This window comes from Nansenia antarctica (assembly GCF_963989245.1).
Source record: "Nansenia antarctica genome assembly, chromosome: 4".
In the NCBI taxonomy this organism is placed as follows: Eukaryota; Metazoa; Chordata; class Actinopteri; order Argentiniformes; family Microstomatidae; genus Nansenia; species Nansenia antarctica.
This window is the reverse complement of record NC_137689.1, coordinates 19716647-19740918: the sequence shown is the minus strand read 5'-3', so window position 1 is coordinate 19740918 and position 24272 is coordinate 19716647. Positions and strand designations below refer to the sequence as shown.

Genomic DNA, 24272 nt, shown 5'->3' with positions numbered 1-24272 from the left:
TACGAATCATAGTTTCTTCACATTCGCTGTCATTGTAGTTCGTATATTATTGATGTCATTACAAATGAGGAAATTAAAACGAATGAACAACATGCTACTATAGAAATTTGTCTTTTTTTAAAAAGTAGTCAACCATTGCAATGAGAATAAGTGAAACATTATGGAGCTATTTTAGTGCCATGAGAAATTGAATTGTATTTGACAGATTGAATTGAATATGAGCATAAATTGAATTGTATTTCACAGATCTGAATTGTATTTGACAGATTGAATTGAATCTGAGCACAAACTGAATTGTATTCGACAGATTGAATTGAATCTGAGCACAAACTGAATTGTATTCGACAGATTGAATTGTATTCAATTCAGTTTTTATTATTTTCATTCAGTTTTCAAATTCAGTTTCTCTAAATACAATTCAGTTTTACTCAAAATACAATTCAGTTCTCAAAATACAATTCAGTTTTACTCAAAATACAATTCAGTTTTACTCAAAATACAACTCAGTTCTCAAAATACAATTCAGTTTTTCTCAAAATACGAGTTCAGTATTTTATACATTTTTTTACATGCATTTTGAATCAAGGCATGGGTTTTGTTCCACAATGCATTTTTGTTCTCAGCTCCGCCTCCCCCGTGTTATTTTGCCCAATGAAAAAGCTTCCAATCATCGCTGTGGCTGTTTCCAGGAAGTGCTCTCCAACCTCCCCAACATGAGCCCGTCAGGCCGAATCGCACCACGCGTAGCTAGCGACTAGCGAGAACCAACCGGCTCGAGAGAAGCCCGTGTCATTGCGTTCTGCCCGGGCTGACGAGAAAGTCGGTCAGTTTCATTTGATACAGTTGGACATTTAGAAGACCGCCGGGACGTCCCTAAGCAAGTAAGACTGGTTACCCAACCATTGTCGTGTAGAAATTGACTTTTCCCCCCCAAAACGCATTTTCATTAGCTAATCTAGCCATGTTGTGTGAGTCACGAGACGAGAATCAAATTCGTCTTGACATTATTCGATAGGGTTTGAGTGTCGAGGCCTGGGAGGGACTTTAAAGCCTCGACTCCCAGTAGAGAAACTCTCCACTTCAGGTTGGCTAGGCGAGACCAGCTGGGACTGTTAACTGACAATGTTAACGATATATCATCTTTGCCGGTGTTTTTTGGGGGGAAATTGTTAGCTTAACAACTAGCTAGCTTCGGTGCTATTTGTTTAGCGCAAGTTGTGAATGTTGTTAACGCGTTTATCGCTGTCCATCTCTCCCTGGTGCCGGCGGTGCTAACAGCTAGCTGCTTCCAGGTCCTGAATAGACACGGGGAAAGATGGCGGACGACCCGAGCGCAGCGGACAGGAACGTGGAGATATGGAAGATAAAGAAGTTGATCAAAAGTCTGGAAGCTGCTCGGGGGTAAGCGTGTGTGTTAGGCCGTGAGAGATGACATGAAACCTACTTGGTTTTCTGCTAACCGGAGTAATACACGGGAGGGTTTCTATGTAGCTAGCTAGTTGGCTAGTTGGCTGTGCCATATTGTGTAGGGCAGGCCTTTGCTAGCGCCCTCCCTACTGGCAATCAAAGTAGATTTCTAGCTGATCATCCACACACAGTGCCAGCCAGCTAGCACCAAGTTAGTCCTGCTCAACGACGTGATCTGTCATTTAATGTATGTTGACTTGTGATTTAAAGCAACATGTTATTTTAATCCTGGCAAGGATGACAGCTTTTACAGTAAGCCATTATACTATGAATGGCTTGTCACATCACATAGGCCTATGCTTTGGGTGGCACAAAGACCTGCTGCTGAGTGAAGCTGGTTTTTAAGCATATTTGCATCCACTTCTCTTAATTTGGCATGAGCTATCCATATACATCATCTATCCACCAACAAAATGTCTATTAAGCCAGTCTGTCTACTTCCCAGTATCCACCCCATACATCCTCAATACTATAGCAGCTACACACTATTCTCCCAAATTGGTGATATATCTGCACTGTCAGGTTTTGTACTTATGTATTTTTCAAGTTTACAAACTCAATATGACCTTCAGTCCCCTATCTAGGGACAGAAACAAGTTAACATTTGTTTGGAAAATGCCATTTGTCATAGTTTTAAGCACATATTTTGAAATATGTAGGCCACTTAGTCCTCATATGACAATATGTCCTGAAAGTTCTTCTAATACTAGATGTGATGCTATATTTGGATGAAAAGGACACACCTGGCTTGTTTGGGTAAACAGAACATGACATGGGTACAAGTAGGGCAGGTTTGTCAAGCTGTGACAAAGAGATCCTGGCATCATGGAAACTATGTATAAATTAGATAAATGGTGTGCTTAAATGTACGTTTTAGTGTAACTTGCTTTTATTGAAGAGGTCTGGGGAATTGGCAGGGCCATCTGTTATGCACATTTGATTGTTATTTGTTAATCAAATGCATCTGTTTTCAGAAATGGCACGAGTATGATCTCATTGATCATCCCTCCTAAAGACCAGATCTCCAGAGTGGCCAAGATGCTGGCAGATGAGTTTGGAACAGCATCCAACATCAAAAGCAGAGTCAACCGTCTCTCTGTTCTTGGAGCCATCACTTCTGTACAGCAGAGACTCAAACTGTACAATAAGGGTGTGTGTAAATGTGTTTTTGCTAAGTTGAGGATCTGGTTTCTTTTGCTGCACACTATGAAACTAAGAAATTCATGTGGGATGTCCCCCTCCCAGAAAATGTTAATCGAAACCCATTTAACTTTTCCATTCAAGGTAATAGTCTAGTTGCTTCCTATTAGAGATGCACCGATCCTTGGTATCGGAAAGATATTGGCCTAAAATGCTGGATCGGGAATCAAAGAGAGGGAATGCTTCCGATGTCATGATGCAAACAGTCGTAAAAACTTGCGTCATCGATTGGCAACTGAGATGACCCGCGAGTGCGGTAACAATAACAACCATGTCTGCCGTTTGGAATTGCAGATCTACACCAGTAAAACGGCTTGTTGCAAAGTTTGCAAGGCGAGTGTTGAGGGATGGCAGTAGCATTCCACATTTCCCCAAAATAACCTTTTATCTGATCAGTATCGGCAATGAAACGGTGGTATCAGTGCATCCCTACCTTCTATCCCTGAATCAATGGCAAGGGGAAGTGTATTTGAAGTGATACTGGATTGAGTATTTAACTTGTCAATCTGATTGTCCCTTTTACCCTGTAGTGCCTCCCAACGGCTTGGTTGTCTACTGTGGCACTATTGTGACTGATGAGGGCAAGGAGAAGAAAGTCAATATTGACTTTGAGCCATTTAAACCCATCAACACCTCTCTGTACCTCTGTGACAACAAGTTCCATACAGAGGTAAGAGCAGGAGCACCTTTCTCCTTCTCATATTGTTGGTAAAATGTTTGGTGTATGGCTTGATAATGTGGGATAGGGGACTGCATTGCTGACATCTGTACTCGTAGATTCCAATCCAACAGGTCTTTTATTGAACTCAGAGATCCCTCTGCTTTTTTGCAGGACAGTCCAAGCTGGAGGGTGTCTAGTCTAAAGTATTAATAATATATCTACCTTTCAGAAAAACCTAAAAATGTTTTCCTCTTTTTGCATCTCTCCGCCAGGCTCTTACAGCTTTGCTCTCTGACGACAGCAAGTTCGGTTTCATTGTGATTGATGGTAGTGGTGCCCTCTTCGGAACTCTGCAGGGCAACACTAGAGAGGTGCTGCATAAGTTCACAGTGGACCTACCCAAAAAGCATGGTAAATAAATCAGCACGTACAGCTGCTTATGCAATACACCTGGCCTGACCAGACACAGCCACACTTCACAAATTTGCTCTTTCACCCAGGCAGAGGAGGTCAGTCTGCTCTGCGTTTCGCTCGTTTGCGGATGGAGAAGAGACACAACTATGTGAGGAAGGTGGCAGAGACAGCGTGCCAGCTCTTTGTGTCCAACGACAAGGTCAACGTAGCAGGAATGGTCCTGGCTGGTTCAGCTGACTTCAAGACCGAGCTCAGCCAGTCGGACATGTTTGACCCGGTCAGTACCTTTTAACATTGTCAGGTTGTCCTGTTGTGAGCATTGTAGAAAAGCTGATCTCCCCAATGACTTAATTATTTTCTGTCTTGTGTGTCCATGCAGAGGTTACAAGCAAAGGTTCTGAAGCTGGTTGACATCTCATACGGTGGGGAGAATGGTTTCAACCAGGCCATTGAGCTGTCTGCAGAAGTGCTGTCCAATGTGAAATTCATTCAGGAGAAGAAACTAATAGGTACTGGCTCATGAATGTCAAAATCTGTCATGAATATTTGCAAGCCTCTTTCTCTGCGATCTGTTGTGTTGTCATGTTGATAGTGAGCCAGAGCCATGTCCTGCTTTTCCTCTTAGGAAGATACTTTGATGAGATCAGTCAGGACACAGGGAAGTACTGCTTTGGGGTGGAAGACACGCTGAAAGCCCTTGAAATGGGTGCTGTTGAGATTCTCATTGTCTATGAGAATCTAGATACCATGCGATACATCCTGCGATGCCATGGAGCAGAGGGACTTGCAATGGAGAACGGTACGGGTACGTGTCTCAAGCAGAGTTTTTACATTTTGTATTTAAGTCTTACAACAACTTTTTACATCTAAGTAAGTGAATCAACTATACATCGATCATAGTAAGTAAAACTTGCCAATAAGAACCATCGACAGACACAGGGCTTGAGAACAAAATAAACGAAATTGTTTTGGGACATTAGCTAACCAAAACTAGGGCTACGAATGACCCAATCCTTCTTGTATAGTCCCCTGCCTGTACTGACACACACATTCACCAGATGAGCATTGACCACTACTTTCACACCCAGTTATCTTGGGTAAAACGTAAATAAAATACAACTCAAAACACCCCACACCTCTCCCTCTTCCCCACTTTGAGTTGAGTGACTTCACATGCCTGTTCTATTACTTTCTGTGTGCTCTGTTCAACCTCTTCTTCCTCCACTTGTTCAGATGAGAAGACTCTGTATCTGACACCGGAGCAGGAGAAAGACAAGTCTCACTTCACAGACAAAGAGGTGTGTGAGAAGTTATCATTTTCAAAACCATTGACAGTGAAGGGAGGAAGAAAATCTACCCAGATTGTGTAGTGGACGTTGTCAATTGTTGCAATTGTGGGTTTCTGATGTTTCCCGCTTTTGTGCCTTTGTGTTGCTTGTAGAAATGTGTCAAAGGATGACATCAAGTTACATGTCAATGTTGTAAACTGATGACAATGTCAGTAGTGTCATTAATCATAAATGTTCCATGTGCTGGGGTAACTCTACTTTATTCATTTGGGTACGGGTCTGTTTCCACAGACTGGCCAAGAGCATGAGCTGATCGAGAGCATGCCATTGCTTGAGTGGTTTGCCAACAACTATAAAAAGTTTGGAGCCACCCTGGAGATAGTCACGGACAAGAGTCAAGAGGGGTCCCAGTTTGTTAAAGGCTTTGGTGGAATTGGTGGTAAGTGTTTATTATACATGAATACCTGGGCAGTCGACTTTTACTATTTTGGATTCATGTGAATATATTTCAAGAAAAGATGTGTAGTGATGAGTGATAAATTGTACAATAATATATAATGCTGCTGGAGATGCTACATTTATAATGGCCCAGGAAAATAGCATTGTAAAATGACTGACACAGACTGCCTTTATTTTTTAGGGGTCTTGCGGTACAGAGTGGATTTCCAGGGCATGGACTATGAAGGGGAAGATGATGAGTTATTTGATTTGGATGACTACTAGGTAGTCGAGACTGACATGAGGAAGAAAGAAATGAATCCAATGAAAGGCTTTCCCTCACTCGGCCAACAAGGGAGACTGGTGGAAGGAACGAATTAGGTGAAGCGAGGAGACCCAGTACAAACAAGAGACACAGACGTGATACCATACAAATGTATCCCTGACTTGGAGCAGTGACTCCATCTCCTGGCTGGATGGAGATCTGTCCTTTACTCTACATAAATGACGTGTTCAATGTGACTGACATCAAGGCCACGTTCCTCCTGCCTGCTCGGCCCTATCCAGGCCAAACTGATAGGTTAAACAAATATATTTTTCTCCACTTCACTCCCAAAGTCCCCCCCCCTCCACCACCATTTCTCATTTGTTTCTTTTTTTTTTTTTTTTTTTTACTGGTTCCTGCTGCTGTATTTTATGACAATTTGATAATGATGAATTATTTTTGTTTTGATTTTTAAAATCAAATTGATGTTAAATCAAATTTATGTAGAGGGCAGGAAAGAACAATTAAATTTGAACTGCTTGACTATCTTACATCCTGTGCCTGCCTTACATCTCATTGCCTTTCCTTATTCCAGCATTGTGTTTTTTGCCGACATATTCCCTCTTGTAATTGAATTGCATCCACAGTAACTTATATTTTGAGGACCACCTTCCTGCCCTACCCATAAACATATTTCTCTGAGCCAAGATTTAGGTTTAAATCCTCTGCTTTCCTATTGCCTTGCATACACATCTCTCACACTCACAGTACCCTATTGTTAGAGGTATATCTGTGTCAAGATAGTGTAGCCTCTATCAGACTCCTGCATAATAAACCATCCCCTCAGTGTTGTGCACCATGCATACTTTCATATGTTCCCCAGAGACGTATGTGTCCAATGTTAACTGATTGATTCTCTGGATTGCCTGGTGACAGAAACTGACCAATCTTAGAGTGAGTGTGCTTGTTGCTAGGAAGCCTTTGTGTCCTCCAAGCATACTACTGGTTTGTGTGTAGGCGTGAAGGTGTCGGCTCAGTCTTCACCGGTCAAAACCAGTCCAGCTAAATGTTTGAGTATGAATTTACTACTGGAATAACTGATATGATTTATGCAAGTGTGTCCTGTGATCGCACAGCTCTTCTCCCCCCCAAGAACAGCTCAGCCTCTGCATTTGTCAGTCTGAATATGAGTTAAAGCAGAAGCATATCAAAGATGTGAAGTGACATTGTCCTTATTGCTCTTTTTTTTGGGGGGGGGGGGGGGGCAGTATGAATATTAAGCCAAGATGGAAGTGCAACAGCAAACCCCATACTATTTTTAACGTTTTTCTTTATAATCAGTACATTTTATTTTTCATCCATCACAATTTTGTATGAGATGTATTAAATGCCCTCATTGTTTGCAAATCAGGTGTGGACACTTTTCTCAGTAGTGGCTTATTTTGTATAATTGTTGTGTATATATATATATTGAGTTTGTTCTATCTATAACTGGAGGCATTAAGTAAACACTAACGATCAGAGGCAATGTCAAAACAATATGCAGCAATTGGACATCAATGTATTTTTAATTGATTGAACCATTAATTGATTAATTGATTTTGATTGGGTGATGCCACTACATGGTTATTTCGCTCCAGGTCCAGGTACTCGAGATCCATTGAGCAAAAACTCACCAAACCGAACATCTTTGCCTTAGCAGCAGAAAACAGCCAACCACGAAATAGTACGAGGATGACAACAACACCTTCTTTGTCATCTCTTGACCAACCGAGTGCGTCTATGCAGAGACGTACCCCTCCCCCACACCCACCCCACTCCCAGTTGTGCCTCCGTGACGTCACATCAGCTGCGGGCCGCCGCCACCGCCGACGCAGGGTTGGGTTTCCATTTTCGCAGAGCGAGTTTCGCGGAACAACAATATGGAGCCGGAGATGGAGGACAAAACGATCGAGCTGATGGTGAGTGTCGGATTCGATGTACACCTCCACGTCCCCTGGTCTCGATGTAGGGATTCAGCGGATGCGATCATCGCGATCGTGTCGGTCGAACGAAAGACCGATCGCAAAGAAGGGACAGGGAAAAAAAGGAGGGTCTGCTAGCTAAGTTAGCCGCTAGCTAACTTTAACGTAGCCAGCTAACTTAAAGGTAGAGGGCCTTAATGTCCATGATATAGTTAGCGAGCTAACATTGCCCCCACGGCGCGTGGTTGCGATCGCTCCAACACCCCATTGGATGCTTTGTTCGGAAATGATTCCAGAACGTTTTCGTGTCATCAATGCCAGGGGGGTAGAGGTCCCCCCAGATTTGCTGTTCGGATCGCTAAACGAGTCACTAGCAGTGAGGGACTGAAAGGGCCGTGGTGTGGTCCCGTCATACTTAGCTTAGCATAGCTAAAGGCTACAGCCAGGACAGCGGGTCTGTGCGATCTCACTCACTGCGTCGCCGCTGCGCCATTTCTCCGGCTAGTACAACACAACTGGCGACCTATCCCACCCGTGTACTCCAAAAAAGTATCCCGATGAATACAAGCCCTAACCGGTGTCGAGGCTAGCCGCTAACTACCCCCCCTGACAGCGTCGATCCGAAAGAAATCGCTAAGATAACTATGAAAGGAGACACCCACATAAGCGTTATGTCCGAGCGATGAGTTGATTTTTCTGTGAAGGCTGATTTCAAGCTGCGTAGAAGGAAGTGGGGAACGAGCTCGATCGCTGTGGCTAATAAGCTCGTTATCATGTTGGAGAAAACGAAATAGGCTAATATTATGCTGCGCTAAACATAACTCATACTTCAAATGTTAGCAAGAAGTGTGTATTTAGCGGTGATGTCACTAAAGTATTAAAGTTGATATTTGGGGCTAGATCTGTTCGCTATGTACTTACGCCTAACGGTACTTGCCAGTGTTCTCAGGGGTTGTCAATCATTCTTCTCGATTGATGAATTTTGTTCCCCCTGTTTCTCTAACCTCCAAATCATAGCTAGCCAGCAGGCCCACCTTGTGGCATGTGTTCTAACGTGTATTATTTGTCCACTGTCTCACACAGTCTGGCTTAACAGACACAATAGTGTGCATGACTTTGGTCAATCATGCCATGGCTCCTTAATGTGTATTGTGCATACATGAACAGTAATGGCACAACTCTTGGGAGAGTACCCCAGTCCAGTCTGCTACACACAGCTTGATGTGTCTTGCACCTGCTATGGGCTGCCCTATATTAAGGTGGTGGCACTGAGACCACTCCAAAGTATAGCTAACAACTGTTGCACTGCCCGGTCCTAATATCTCAATATAGGTCTATCTTTAATGGACATGGTCTTACTCACAGGCGTCCTACTAGTTTTATGCTGGAACTGGTGAGCACATTATGGTCTGTGTCTTTCCTTATTAGCCATAGGACAGTGGTTATACAATTTGATGTACCCCCCCAACAATTCACACTCAAACAATTTGTTTACCTTTACTGACGGTGTTTATGGATGTGAAGTCCTCTATCCTGACATTGTACTTTGATCCTCAAAGTAAACTCGATGTTGTGGGGTCGTTTGGGTCAGGAAGTGTCATTTTGTGCCCGTGTTCTATTGACAAATGAGCCGATGTGTCTTTTGATGTACTGATGGATTCTCCCTCGTCCCATCAGAACACCTCAGTCATGGATTCACAGACAGATGACCTCTCATCAAAGAAAACCACAGTGTTCAAGGTGAGCCAGCCACAGTTGAATAGCCAGTCACTGAAATTGAATGAATTTTCACACCAAGAGGTTCTCTCTCCTTTTATGTCGTTATCCTTCTCACACAGCACATTTTAAAGTGGTTCTGTTGTTGAATTCCAGACAATCGCATTTGTCTTTTTTTGGTAAGAGATCAACAACAACAACAGTTGGCAAAATGAAAAGCCAATCCAAAGCACAATGTATTTCTGTTTGTTATTCAATACACTGACTTGTCTATTCTGGTGATAATTTATATACTATCAGTGGGATGTAGATATATTGTTTGTTGATCTGCCAAGAAGATTTCACATAGAGATTCGGATTCAGTTTTCAACCTTAGCCTACTTATTTTATTTATTTATTTTTAGGCCTCAATGTCAAAAGCTTCTACATTAGCATTACGTTTTTGTCATTTAGCAGAAGTCTTTTTATCGAAAACCGTTTTACACTTCTCTTGCAGCAATGGGGAAAAAAAACAATCTAGAAAGGATTTCTTCGCTGCAACTTTTGTGTCTCTCCCAGATAGTGTTAGTGTTCCTAATTCCCTGATATGTGGACTACCATATTTGTTGTGGAGAGCTGTTTTATAATTCCAAATTTCAGGTGTTCTTGACCATCTTTCCCTCTCTGCTGTTAGATCACTAACGGTCCGATGACAGGTTCGAGGAAGCGGCCGTCGGAAGGGAACTACGAGAAGGAGAAGGACGTCTGCATCCAGCTGTTTGACCAGTGGTCTGAAGCTGACCAGGTGGAGTTTGTGGAACACCTGATCTCACGCATGTGCCACTACCAACATGGCCACATCAACTCCTACCTCAAACCCATGCTCCAAAGGGACTTCATCACTGCACTGCCAGGTATTGTACACACCACAGTTTGAAAGGGCTTTGTGTGATTGTAAGAAGCAAACCTACGACATACCAAATCCACCACTACATGTCTGGATGGCCAGACACAGTTCATCCCCACACATACAGTACAGGCCAAAAGTTTGGACACACCTTCTCATTCAATGTGTTTCCTTTATTTTCATGACTATTTACATTGTTGATTCTCACTGAAGGCATCAAAACTATGAATGAACACATGTGGAATGATGTACTTAACAAAAAAGTGTGAAATAACTCTAAATATGTCTTATATTTTAGATTCCTCAAAGTAGCCACCCTTTGCTTTTTTTGTTGTTAATAAAATATATTTGTTGTTGTTGTTAATAAAATATATAATAATAATATTATATATATATAATAACATATTATTATTAACACATATTATATTTAATATTATTCTTATATATTTTATTAACAACAAAAAAGCAAAGGGTGGCTACTTTGAGGAATCTAAAATATAAGACATATTTAGAGTTATTTCACACTTTATTGTTAAATACATAATTCCTATGTGTTCATTCATAGTTTTGATGCCTTCAGTGAGAATCTACAATGTACCAAATAGTCATGAAAATAAAGGAAACGCATTGAATGAGAAGGTGTGTCCAAACTTTTGGCCTGTACTGTACTTCGTACTGTGCTCACTGGTGATCAAACGGAAAGGTTGGATTTACAATCCTGTGTCCTTGACGTTGCAGCTCAGGGTTTGGACCACATAGCGGAGAACATCCTGTCGTTCCTGGACGCACGCTCGCTGTGCTCGGCAGAACTGGTGTGTAAGGAGTGGCAGAGGGTCATCTCAGAGGGCATGCTGTGGAAGAAGCTCATTGAACGCATGGTCCGCACAGACCCACTCTGGAAGGGCTTGTCTGAGAGGCACCAGTGGTGAGTAGTGCCGAATGGGAGCACTGTGCCACAATGCCCAATGGGTTTCATTCCTATCACTTGTTTAATTGAGGATCACTGACTCTCACTTTGCTCTCAAGAACCCACATGATGGATGGCATCTAATCACACTCACTGTTTCTACCTATGAGAGATGGTTGATATTGTTTGTTAAAGTGGATGTGTTTCTTCTCCCAGGGAAAAGTATCTGTTCAAGAATCGAACCACAGAAGTCCCACCAAACTCCTATTATCGCTCCCTGTACCCCAAAATCATCCAGGACATAGAGGTGGGTGTAAATAATTGGAAATAAAATCACACTGAAGAATAGAGGACGGGTTAAGAATAAAGACACACATGTATTCCCAAGTTCAACTTCAGACAGTTATGGACATGAAGAGATACGAGTGGTCACATGTTAACTTTACGTTATACCTGACTCCAAAAGATGTTTCATGATTAATAGTGATTGATAATGTTTTGCTCATCCCTGTGTGACAGACGATCGATCATAACAAAATACTTGAATCTAGAGCTGGGCGATATGGCCTAAAGATAAAATCAGTTTTTTTCTTCACACCACACTCGATTTATGATTTTTAATCTGTACCATATTTACCCAAGTTGAAGTGAAAATCGATGTTCATTTTTAAACATTGTCCTAAACCATGAATTTGAATTAATTGATCAAATTGATTTATCGCCCAGCTCTACTTGAAACTCAAAATAAAAGGAAAACGATAGAATCAGCAATGCTGGACAAATTACATCTGACAGATAGGCCACGGTCTATAACAACTGGAAATAAAATCACTTATCCAGCATCGGCGCAGGGAACATTCCCAATAATTTGTGAGACATAACCACACGTGGACGTAAACTCACACTTGTACAAATACTGAGCGGCAACACTAAACTGCTAGTACCATCTTACAGATTCTAAACACGACACATTACACTGACAAGAAGCATGAATCCATGACCGCACCAAGCAGCGAAGCTTATAGTAATCAGAACGTAATTAAGACAACATTACACAAACATTACAGGTTATTCCTAAGATTGAAACTTGGTGTATGAATATCACTACATCTTGTGATGCAACCCAACATTTTCTGCGCTAGATTTAAATCTGGATCCATTTTCACGCAAATGAATGAGGATCTGGGCTATCGAGTGTGCGTCGGTGAGCGTGTCCATCCCTGCCAGGGAATGAATCTGTTTCACGTTTACAAATAATAACATAATTACTGATACATAAAGCAATGTGTCTATAGGTTATTCAATGCATACTAAAATAATCATTAACTTTAATCTAAACAGTTCAGTTTTGTTCATATCCATAACAAGAATGAAGAATCGTGTCAGTTTTCTGAAGGAGTGTCTGCCCCAAACTATGGTTGGACCTCTGCAAAAGATCACGTCGGGGTTCATCCAACTGGAGAATTGGAAATAAAATCACACAAGGATAGAGGACGGGATAAGAATAAATGCCCATAGGAAGAATGTATTCAAGAATGCTGCCTCGATGCAAAACTCTTGCATCGCAAGTAGTAAATCACGTTGACCTAGCGAACAGTGAACCGTACAGTATGAGAATGTGGAAATATATTTCATAATTAATTATATGCCAAGACAATTAATTGTATTATAATTAATTTAAAGATGAAACGTGACGGTATAAACCACGCCCACTTCAGGTCTTCTGTCCGAATACAGATACAGATAATTTTGTAGATTGAACAGATACACATAATGACATCTCTGTACACGCCTAGAATAGAGTATCAACAAAATAACCAATTTAACAGTTTGTAAGGTACATATGACCTAAGTTTTAAACATACGTTTAATGTGTGTCAAGGATAACAAGGGAGAATAACTCAAAGGACATTGCTGTCCTTTTCCTTAAATACCATTCCCAACAATAGGACGTAGGTGTGAGATACATTACAATGGCAAAGGAAATGACAAATGATAAGGCTTGATTTCTTCAGGATGTCCGCCAGGCAAGCTCATTCAACTGTAAATAGGTTATTGATCACACATGTAAATCAAATAGCTGGCACCACCACCGAATCCGCCTACAGGTGTACCCGCTGCTCCTCCTCCCTCCTCTCACTAGTCTTCCCTACACCCCTCGTTCTCTCACTGATATTGCCTACATTAACCATCTCCCCCCTCTTCCTGCAGACCATCGAGGCCAACTGGAGGTGTGGTCGGCACAATCTCCAGCGGATCCAGTGTCGCTCAGAAAACAGTAAGGGGGTTTACTGCCTGCAGTACGACGATGACAAAATCATCAGCGGTCTCAGAGACAACTCAATCAAGGTGAGTTTGCGTGCGTGCGCGCGTTCGTGTGTGTGTATGTGTCTGTGTGTTTGTGTCTCATCCTCTCGTATGTGTGCAGATCTGGGATAAACAGTCTCTGGAGTGTCTGAAGATCCTCACGGGTCACACGGGATCAGTGCTGTGTCTGCAGTATGATGAGAGGGTCATTGTCACCGGCTCCTCAGACTCGACCGTCAGGTCAGCACCTCCCCTCCCTCCTCTCTACCAACGTCACTTAGCAGTGCTAACAGAAGCTTTTAAGCGTCCATTGAGAGTATTTTTCAGTTTTTCTTTTTTTTTATTATATTGAGTTTCTCTTCTGGTATTGAGTATCTCTCTCTCTGGCTGTCTCTCTCTCTGTCTTCCTCTCTTTCTCTCTCTCTCTCTCTCTCTCTCTCTCTCTCTCAGGGTGTGGGATGTGAACACTGGTGAGGTGCTGAACACTCTGATCCATCACAACGAGGCGGTCCTCCATTTGCGGTTCTGTAACGGTCTGATGGTGACGTGCTCCAAGGACCGCTCCATCGCCGTGTGGGACATGGCCTCTCCCACTGACATCAGTCTGCGCCGCGTCCTGGTGGGCCACCGAGCGGCGGTCAACGTAGTGGACTTTGACGACAAGTACATTGTGTCTGCGTCCGGGGACCGCACCATCAAGGCAAGTCTTTGTGGATTGCTTAGTAGATGTTTGGTGGTTCAGTTATGACTTACGTGCCAAGAAGTGTGTGTGTGTGTGTGTTAGGGTAGGGCAGGGCTGGGTGGTAATACCGTATTAGAAAAATAGCAACGGTGTCCGTTTTAAATACCGTCATAAAAATGTGTTGGCTGCGCAATATGTGCATATATATAATAAACGGCGTAAGAGTATCTGTTTTGGGGGGGGTTTTGGTGCATTTTCCGGCGCTGCTTGCGGAAAGTGTTGGAGCATGTTCACGGAAAGGCCGGAGCTAGGGCTTTGGTCCACCTTTCACCAGCCACTGTCACAAATTAATTATTTGAAATTGGCGGCTCCCTCAAGGCCCTACAATGTGATTTTTAAATCCTGCGGTAATACCGTACAGATTTGACATTTCCCAGTAAAATATGGGGGGCAGTTTTACGGTGTCAAAAATTGGATACCACCCAACCCTGGGTGTGTGTGCGCCTGTGTGTGTGGTGTTAGCAGTAGACAGACATGGAACTGAGACCCTGCCCTCCTCTACTCCGTACAACCAGAGTTGTTTAAACGAGGAACTGGTTTTGTTTCCCCATCGCTGCCTCTCATTATTCATTCCCAAAACCGTGAAATGAAAGACGGCTAGTTCCAAAGCGACCCAGTCTCCCATGTCCCGAGTCTCCAGGCATGAGTCACTTTTTTGACAACTGACCTCTCCTGACAAATCACACGTGTGGAGGCAGGGTTCAGAAGGAATGGAGTAATCAGAGGTTCGGAGGAATAATGACAGCCCGACTTCCTGCGTCTGCATGTCCATCCTCTTCCATCAAAAGTACACCGAAACTGAATAGACGCAAGCTATGTCATTTGTGGGAGGCAGCAGGTCTGACTTGGGAGACGACCAGCTCCCCCACTCACCTTGGTACTTGGGATGTTATATGAAGCATCCAGTAGAGAGCAGCATAGAGCAGTTTTGCTCCGATAGTAAGGCCTGCTGTGGGAAGCCGTGAACTCTTGAGTTCACCGCTGGCGTCACTCCTCCTCGGGCCAAACTGCTGGCTGGCCTGTCTCCTCACCTCGGCCCCGGCGCTGCGCCTCCCCCCTGTCTTCCAGACGGTGGATTTGTGGGCAGCCAGGATTCCAGGAACAAAGAGACCCTGGCTAGCCCACCCATCGCCCTGGGAGGCGGGCCAAAGCATTCCGCACCGAGCCGTCTCCCGCACTCTACGCCCCAGCTCTCTGAAAACATTCCCAAAGTAATAAGGGAGGGACGGCAGACGTGTGTGTGTGTGTGTGTGTGTGTGTGTGTGTCATTGTGGACCTACATACAGTACATCTGTTATGTATGTCTTTACTCATGTGTTTACATTCATGTGTTGATGCATCTGCACAATATCACTCCTTCAAACACACATACTTGTGTGAGTGTGACTGGAGTATTCCTCTGGCCCACAAAGATGTTCTCTTAATCTTAGTCGCCGCGTTGCCGAGTCCACAGTGATTAGTAGTAGATGGGGGGGGGGGGGGGGGGGAAGGAAAGACTGGGTTTCAGAAAAGGAAAGGCTGTTGAAAATGGTTGATTTATATATAAATGTTCTTCTCTTGTCTACAGCGTGTAGATCTGTCTGCATGGTGTTTTTGCTCATGTTTTTCATGGTGTCCCCTGCAGGTGTGGAGCACCAGCACGTGTGAGTTTGTGCGCACGCTGAACGGCCATAAGAGAGGAATTGCCTGTCTGCAGTACCGGGACAGGCTAGTAGTCAGTGGCTCCTCTGACAACACTATCCGGTGAGTGTGTGTGTGTGTGTGTGTGTGTGTGTGTGTGTGTGTGTGTGTGTGTGTGTGTGTGTGTGTGTGTGTGTGTGTGTGTGTGTGTATGTGTGAGTGAATGCGTTTGTGTATACATGTGGTGTGAAATATGCAAAAATCACCATTGATCAATTACCACCAATTGGGTTTTGAATTATGATTGGTTGTTTTCTCAACACATTCTCTCCCCCTCTAGGTTGTGGGACATTGAGTGTGGAGCGTGTTTGCGAGTACTGGAGGGACATGAAGAGTTAGTCCGCTGCATCCGGTTTGACAACAAAAGGATTGTTAGCGGAGCCTATGATGGGTAAGAGTGGGTTTATCCTTCTGTGACGGGCGTTAGTCTGAGCTGATCCTCACTACTAATGGGGTCTGTTAATGTGTTTATTTTGGTCCATTAATCCTGCATTTACCCACTGTTAATCCCCTGACCTTTAATTGTTTCGGTTTTTTAGGCCATGGTAAGAGATATAGCCTCAGTTTATCCAATAATGTGACTCGAACACTGTTAGCTGTGTTTGTTGTCGTTGACGCACCAGATGGTAACCCTGTGCTGTTCCTTTGTAGCAAAATCAAGGTATGGGACCTGCAAGCAGCCCTGGACCCTCGCGCCCCTGCCAGCACTCTCTGTCTGCGCACACTAGTGGTGAGTGTAGTCTGGGTTGTGAAAACAGATGTCTTTTTTTCTTTTCATTTTTAATTTTTTTTTATATAAAGAGGAGACCACATCGGTGGTAATGGTGAAGATGCCGATGCTAACGATGGGCGCTGTCTTTCAGGAGCACTCTGGGAGGGTTTTCCGGCTACAGTTTGACGAGTTCCAGATCATCAGCAGTTCTCATGATGACACCATCCTCATCTGGGACTTCCTGAACGTGTCAACCAATGGACAGACAGAGGGCCGGTCGCCCTCCCGGACGTACACCTACATCTCCAGATAGCAGGTACACGCATGCCCTCACACTCTGGAGGGATCTCCTCCATGCTCCTACACTGTAGTGTGTAAGAAAATAAAGCACAGTGACAACTTACTAAACGTGTTTTTAAGGAATCTTTTATTCGGTATAATCAGGCAGCAGAGCCAGTCCATATTCCAAGGACTGAGTAGAGGGAGAGCCGTTGTAGTGTTTTAACCCTTTGATCTATCCCCTAGTCTGCAGCAGTATAAAAAGCATGAATATCTCCATGTCATACAAACCTGTATGTTAATTGTTTTGATAGTTCTTGCCACATCCAACATTCATCACTCACCTTCACTGGGTGTGGTGAAACGCAGTTCCAAATGGTTGGCCTGATAAGCCTGTTTCCCAACAGTCATAGCGCCCACACACATACACCCTCTGTTCCATACACACATTTACTGACACATACACAAGATTCTAGTATACTAAATTGGTCTCTCTCTCTCTCTCTCTTCAGGGCAGGCCCGTTGGAATGTGGTGTGTGTGCGGGGACAGTCCTGATGGCCAAGTCTCTGTGTCAATGTGTCAGGGTCACAGGTCGATGCCAGGTCGAAGAACGGACCCATTCTCCCCTCTCCCCACTCCTCCATCCTCCTCCTCGCACCATCTCTTCATCTCTGTCCTCCTGGTGTTCATTTTGAGTTGATCTTCAGTGCTCAAACACACTGCCCTTTGCCCCACCCCACAAAAAACACAAACACACACACACAAACACATACACACACATACACACACACACACAGAGCAGAGTCCTTTTGGTCCCACTCTAAAGCCCCCACCTCCCCTTACTCTGCTCACCTAAGGCAGAGGCAGAGACATGGTCATGAAGGAATATAAGCTGAAGGCAGAAGAGGTGGAGACAGGGGGGATCAAGTCGTTCTGTCAGAAATGCCCCCTTTGGGAGGAACGGAAGGAGGAAGGGCCGAGGCTCAACCCTTCTCAACCAGACTGAGTGACAGATGCCCCCCAGGCCGGGCCCCCACAGGGCCGAAGGACTCTGTATCAATCCTGTTCTTTTCTCATTCTTTGTTTGGTGGAAGAAAAAAAAAAAAAGAGAGAGACTTTGTGGAAGAGAGAAAGCTGAAGTGTATATTTCTTCCCAGAAGACTGTACTGCATGGATGAATGATGGGACAATAGTGTGCGTGAGAACGGCTGATGATCTGGAACTCATCAAACTGTAGCCGGAAAACCCTCCCAGACCTATATCTGTTTTTCTATTTTCTTTTCTTTTCTTTTTTTAATTTCTTTTTATTTCCTTTTTTTATTTGGGTCTTTTTAATTCATTTAGCTTTCTTTGTTACATCGTACTAAGAATTGTAGTTTATTCTCTCTCCAAACCCCTCTCAAATTATTGCTCTCATCCCTGGTTCCCTTCCCCTTCTTACCCCTCACTTTCTCTCCCTCTGTCTTGTTCTGTCCCCCCCCCTCTTGCTGTCTGCCTGTCTAGGTTCTGAATGACCCCTAACTGAGCTGAAATTAGTTGTAAACAGAATTGTCTCGTCTAAAATGGTGTTGTATATTGAAATGATTTTTTAAAGAAAAAAAAACATTATTATTATTATTATTATTAAGAATAAAGTACTTGACTGTGAAGGAGTGTTAACCAGCTTGTATGAGCAGTGTGTTTGTTCCTTGTTCTATGTGCCACATTTATCTATGATGCTAGTACCATCACTTAAGTCCTCAAATGGCCAGTCTATTAAAGAAGTATGTGAGTGAGTGAGTGAGTGCGTGCGTGTCCAAAATAGGGAAGCAGAAAGGGAGATATTTATCATAGAGACATGTACATCACTGTGTGGGAGTGGAGGTGTGTATTTTATGTTGAATACTTGACCCATGGATATTCATTTTAACAAGCTCTGTTTGACATTTACAATTTCCATGATGTTAGAATATCAAGCTTATGGAATATTTGGTGCCAAGATTGAGGATAGTTTGCCAAATTATGTATATATGGGTCTGATTAATACGTGTGTGTGTGTGTGTGTGTGTGTGTGTGTGTGTGTGTGTAGCTGTGACAGTTAGAAGGTACTTATGGCATGATTTATTGTTCAGTCAGAATGGGTGTCTGCCTGTGTGACTGTTGTAGGGAAAGAGTGAGAGAGAGTATGTGTGTGTGTGTGTGTAATGTTATGAAGGGAGGATCAAAGTGGGTGTGCAGACAGGGAATGCTGTTGCTGGAGCCCAGAGTGTGATCAGGAATGCAACAGTGCTCTGAAACCCAGATTCCTCTCCACACATACGCAGTACATGTACACCCACTCTCTCACACACACATTTTCAGTTCAAGGAAACTTTCCACAGAGTTGTTCTGCAGTGAGAGGTTATACCCCTAGTCCCCGCCCGCTGCTCCCCCCTCCGCAGGGCCCACATGCCTGAGACATGCAGGCAGAGGAACATGTTCTGGCCGCAGGAAATGACATGATTATGGGTGGGGCTGTCGAAGACTGGAGACCACCACCCAGTTATGGAAGGGCTGCAAAGCTCGCAAAGGAGGAGATCCAGCACAGATATGCAACAGCAAGGCCATCAGCTGGTCACTTCTTTGCTGTTCTTCATTCTTTTTGCTGTAACCTGTTTTTTATTTTGTATGGGAATCTGGAGGGTCCATTGTTATTTATTTGAAAAATAAAAGTGTGGAACCTCTTTTGAGTCTCTTATTCTAGCCTGTGGCCCTGCTTGGCTCTGGACGGGCCTGTGATGAAGTTCACATTTCTCTCTACCTCTCGCATACTCAATCTATTACACTCAGAGGAGTTAGTAAAGATTGATTAAGCCATGAGTCTCAACAGTGTTGAGAGGCTTAGCTCTTTGACCCCTCGGTTATCAACCCAAAATAACATGGTGGGTTTCAACCCGTCTGCCTTGAGATACTATTGGTGATGCTGTGTAGGCCCTATTGAAAGAAGAATGATCTAGTCAAGGATGAATGGATTTACAGTATTTCAGATTCTGCGCAGACGCCCCCTTTTCCAGTGACCACCAGATGGCACTTGTTCTCTATTCTTGGGTAACATGGAACCATGTGTGACCATGGTGCTTGACATGTCAGTTGTTTTGTGGTATAGTTTGACAGACATGTAGTGTGTGTGTGTGTGTGTGTGTGTGTGTGTGTGTGTCAGACATCAAACATAGCAACAGTAGTTACGGTAAGCATCGAATGGCTACATGGCTACAACATGTTAAATAAATAATTTTAATAATTTTTAAATATATTTGCATGAGATATACTGCAGATATTGTGCTGACTAGAGCATCATGTATTGAGTGAACAGGCAGGAACAGAGCTCCAGAGTCAGTTATAAAAACAAAAAGTGAGAGACAGTGATGTGTCCTTGATGTGCCCCTGTGTTCTGTAATGAACACTAGTCCAGTTGTCAATAGTGTTCGTCACTGAGTTGAATAACCAGTTGTCTTTGGAAGCTAAAAAAAAAGTGAATAAAGTTGTTGGTTTTGAACGCTGTAATTAGTCTTTGGAAGCTTGAGAAAATGAAACTTAAAGCTGTTGTCCATTCGTCTTTAGAAGTTCCCGAACTTCAGTCCTTTTGGTACGGAACATAGAGTTAAGCTGTTTTGTGTATGTTAAATGTTCAGCACTGCTCTGTAGTTCATCAGTCTTTGTAAAAGCTTGTTGTTTGGTATGGGCCTGAATGGGGGAGGAATAAACAAGGACTAGATCGTCCTGGGTCACTTCCACGGCACTAACCACACCACATCACAAGCTAACTGACATAATGTGGTCAGATTGTTTACCTCAAAGTCTTTAAGTGCACATGCACCACTGAATTAGCTTTTCACCTTGGCTCCGTCCAGCAAAATCCCAACAGTTTAACTATCGGAGGGGAGGTCTGGGTAAGGTCTGTGGTGTGGGAGAGGGATTGACTATGAAGGGGCTTTAGTCCCTGTGGGTCTGGTCCCTCTCACTCTCTTGCTCCTCTTGCTGACTGTGGTGAAACGAAACGGCTGCAGGTCCAGTTGTTCCCCAGGGAGGGGGCGCTTCATGAAGTGGACGTCCTGCTGGTTGGGTAGCGTTTGGGAGCCTCGGCGAGGGCGCCCTCTCTTGGTGAAGCCGACATACCACCCGGAATAGCGCGCCGACATCAGTGCCGTGTAGTGGTTCTCCAAAACCATCTCAACGAAAACACAGTCTGCACTACGATTGCTAGCCTTCTGGAATACAGACACACACAAAAATATATATAATTTGGAATATTTCATGTTAATTTTGGCCAGGTGTGTTAAGTGTAATGAGAGTCTGAATTAGTTTCACACATTGTCTCACCTTGCCCACGAGCTTGCCTCTGCGGTTCATGCAGAGGTAAAAGTTGGTCTCTTTACCACGGATCCTGACCTGACTCCCAAAGGTGTCAGCCTCTGCAACAAGCTGGGCTTGTGAAGAGACAGAAGCACAAAGAGACAGATTGTAAGAGGGGTTATGGAGTTGCTGTAAAACATCAGACTGTGCCTCTTTAAATGCCAATAGATCACCCTACCCACTGCAAGGGTCAAACTGAATCAATAACATGATGTCCCCCCCCTTCCCCGCCCCCCCCCCATGACCCGTCCCTCTAAAACTGCCACCTATTTCATTTTCAACCACAGGAACACAAAGCAGGGCACTTGGAAAATCAATGACCTCATCAATAACTCTCATTCCTCCCTCACTATGTCTCATTTTCTGGAGTCTGTTCATCATTACACCAAAGCACGTTTGCTACTAAGTTAGATTTTGAAGACCATGTTTTTGAGGACCATTTAGAGAATTCATGTATGTTAGAAAACATAAGAGGAATATTGTTTGGTTGTCTAGGAGTTGGACATTTTTGGATTAGTGTCATTTTGTGTAGATGCGAGAAGCAGAAATATCTTACCATATTTGTCCCCATCATCTCCCTTGGCACTGATTCGTTTCCCCATCACCTGCACGTGTTTGCCACTCGTCCTGCTATACAGCTGGTACACTCGGTGATGCCGTCGACTCATTGCATCTCGAAAGTGTGTCTGATTCTCCACATGAACACCAAAATTAACATTGTCTACAGCTAACACCTACATCACCATAACACAAAAAAGGGGCATAGGGTTAGAATTACTTTATTCAAAGGATGAATGGCAAATTGATTAAATACTGCTCAGCATGTACACATATTTACCTGTAGAGGGCTGCAGACCACCAGTAAAGCCTGGACAGATCTGAGAACAAGGAGAAATGGAACTGGATTGAGATCATTACATGATTAGATGATTCATATTTTTCATCTTAAAAATGCAGTCTGGCTAATGGCTACTAGATTTAGTTGGCTCCTGCCTATTGTCAGCCTCCTCAACCCCTATAATACTTATAAAAGGAAAACAATTATTAGACCCTGACTCCAACAAACACAGCAGCCAGACTGTCTCTGCCCTATCTAGGGAGAGCAGCTAAAGCAATGCTCTTATCTATGTGGTAGACAAATATCAACATTCACTTATGTATACAATTATCTATCCATTTATCCATCTATCCATCTAAGATTGTAATACTATGCACTCATCCCTCTCTGTATAACTACAGTACGAACACGGTTACATCCATAAATAAATAATGGTGATTTCCACTCTAATTTAAGAGGGGGGAGAGAAGCAGGAGAGACTGAGAGACGTTAGCAATAGAAAAGTGTTTCATCTCCACCACATGCCCCCCGGCCCGGCCGTGTGCTCATTAGGGGACCCCCTTACCCCCTGTGCTGTCCAGATGTAGTAGAGATGCCTGGAACGCAGCCTACAGCTGGCCCAAAGCAGACACAGATGTTTGCTCCACTTATGCTCTCTGCACCACTTTTAGTTTTACCTCTGTGTTACCTCTGAAGAAACCGTGGGGGTCAAATCAGAGGTGATCTCTGCCTGTTTGCGAATCCGACAGTAAGTATGAAAGATGCAGGATCCTAATGGGGAGTGACAGCCAGGGATAGTTTGCAAGCAGAAACAGAAGTGTGTTGCACGACAAAGGCTTAGTAGTGTAGACGATTAATAGAATTGGTTAAAAGACAGACTGACAGGGAGGTGGGAGAGGGGGGTCTGAGCTGAGGCACACATAGTGTATGTCAAAGACAACTGCCGTTGTCAGGGGATATTAAGTCCGAAGGCTAACGTAAACTCCATTCGTTTCACTCCAGAAAGCTGCAGAGTTTAAGGCACATTTCACTTACAACACGACCAGTGTAGAGAGGAGGAGGGTTCTCATCCCACCGCCGCCGTCCCGAGCAGCTATCCGGGCCAGGGAAAGTCAGGCACCGTTACCGGGGGTCTCGCCGGGGGTCTCACCGTTACCGGGGGTCTCGCCGGCGCTGACTGTAATCCGTCCGTTGGAAGAGGGATCGGGAGACGTCAACAACTCCTGCGGGGGCATCGGCAGCGCACACCGGGCACATCGGGTTTGAACGCTGGCGGAGGTGAATGGGTTTGCTATGCAAAGATGATGTTACCGTTATACAGCCAGCGCGCGCTTGCTGCAGCCTATAATGTCCTGGCCAGGCAGCACCTCTATTCTCCAAAGGATGACATGATCTTTTCGCAGGTTTGACCTACTAACTCTACCTGTTAAATAGCCTATACGAAGACAGGTAATAGGCTACAGATGTTGCATTCTGAACAGATAATCTGTAGGCAAGGCTACATTCCAATGAAGATGCTCAACTCAGTTGAACTTGTCAACTATTATTGCCATTGCCCACATATGCATGCTCCTATGATCTTCTTTTCCCTCTATCATGTCACTTTTTCCTTTTATGAGAGGTCATGGTCAAGTGAGCTGTCACGGTCGTTCAAACGTCCATCTCCAGTGGGACGGCCGGGCGTCTGCTGCGCTGAGGGAGTGAGAGACGGGCACGTGGGGAGTGCAGGCGGGGTAGGTGTAGGTAGCAGGCGCCTGGTGGGACCCCCGTGATGATATAGGTGGTCCCGAGTAGTTCCGTCATTGCAATTAGCCCTGTAGAAAGGCGATGGATTATGTCATATGAACGTGCAAAGGAGGCAACAGCAGCATCCCATAGAGAGCTTCAGAATTCCCGGTACTCCATGGACTGCAGTCTGCAGAGATGACTATAATGCTGGGGTGAAAATGATTTGACAGCAGTGACACTGCTGGCTGACCGCACCGTCACGGTGCGAAACAAACGCCCCCTTGAACATGCACTATCCTAGATAAGCTATCAGACAGTCTACTTTGGTTTTGCATTTGCTTACAAGTGTTACAGAAAGTGAGGACTCCCTTCCAGTTCGGATACCATGCACCTGCATTCTCTCTCCC

At 44.0% G+C, this 24272-nt stretch overlaps 3 protein-coding genes across 5 annotated transcripts; 2 read left to right on the top strand and 1 right to left on the bottom strand.

The window, feature by feature from the left end:
- Window positions 1–731: 731 nt before the first annotated feature.
- On the top strand, window positions 732–7121 carry etf1b (eukaryotic translation termination factor 1b). Of its 3 annotated transcripts, none has more exons than XM_080528698.1 (11): window positions 732–881; window positions 1279–1401; window positions 2442–2617; window positions 3198–3337; window positions 3601–3739; window positions 3829–4019; window positions 4122–4251; window positions 4368–4541; window positions 4976–5040; window positions 5323–5470; window positions 5672–7121. In XM_080528698.1, exons 2-11 carry the CDS (start codon window positions 1316–1318, stop codon window positions 5752–5754), a joined length of 1332 nt encoding a protein of 443 aa, XP_080384824.1. In that variant the 5' UTR covers window positions 732–881; window positions 1279–1315; the 3' UTR covers window positions 5755–7121. The 3 variants fall into 3 exon arrangements, with proteins under 3 accessions (XP_080384824.1, XP_080384822.1, XP_080384823.1); XM_080528696.1 differs by having other exon boundaries at window positions 4368–4547; XM_080528697.1 differs by having other exon boundaries at window positions 740–881; window positions 1283–1401; window positions 4368–4547.
- Window positions 7122–7641: 520 nt separating this feature from the next.
- fbxw11b (F-box and WD repeat domain containing 11b) lies at window positions 7642–18452 on the top strand. Its single transcript, XM_080528623.1, has 13 exons — window positions 7642–7695; window positions 9376–9438; window positions 10088–10307; window positions 11039–11225; window positions 11424–11514; window positions 13419–13556; window positions 13636–13754; window positions 13965–14214; window positions 15881–15999; window positions 16217–16327; window positions 16588–16666; window positions 16800–16964; window positions 17440–18452. Exons 1-12 carry the CDS (start codon window positions 7657–7659, stop codon window positions 16959–16961), a joined length of 1578 nt encoding a protein of 525 aa, XP_080384749.1. The 5' UTR covers window positions 7642–7656; the 3' UTR covers window positions 16962–16964; window positions 17440–18452.
- Window positions 18453–20866: 2414 nt separating this feature from the next.
- On the bottom strand, window positions 20867–23940 carry LOC308155852 (fibroblast growth factor 18-like; the record flags this gene model as incomplete). Its single annotated transcript, XM_080529222.1, has 7 exons — window positions 20867–21154; window positions 21267–21373; window positions 21856–22033; window positions 22138–22177; window positions 22815–22908; window positions 23264–23360; window positions 23794–23940. The coding sequence occupies 7 exons, from the start codon at window positions 23938–23940 to the stop codon at window positions 20867–20869; spliced, it is 951 nt and encodes a 316-aa protein (XP_080385348.1).
- Window positions 23941–24272: the final 332 nt, after the last annotated feature.

Bases quoted from the DNA above. Each gene is read 5' to 3' on its own strand.
- etf1b (XM_080528696.1), top strand. From the start codon at position 1,316: ATGGCGGACGACCCGAGCGCAGCGGACAGGAACGTGGAGATATGGAAG. The intron at 3,740-3,828 runs GTAAATAAATCA...TCTTTCACCCAG, and splicing joins GGACCTACCCAAAAAGCATG to GCAGAGGAGGTCAGTCTGCT. The intron at 4,252-4,367 runs GTACTGGCTCAT...TTTTCCTCTTAG, and splicing joins TCAGGAGAAGAAACTAATAG to GAAGATACTTTGATGAGATC.
- fbxw11b (XM_080528623.1), top strand. From the start codon at position 7,657: ATGGAGCCGGAGATGGAGGACAAAACGATCGAGCTGATG. The intron at 7,696-9,375 runs GTGAGTGTCGGA...TCGTCCCATCAG, and splicing joins ACAAAACGATCGAGCTGATG to AACACCTCAGTCATGGATTC. The intron at 16,000-16,216 runs GTGAGTGTGTGT...CTCCCCCTCTAG, and splicing joins TCCTCTGACAACACTATCCG to GTTGTGGGACATTGAGTGTG.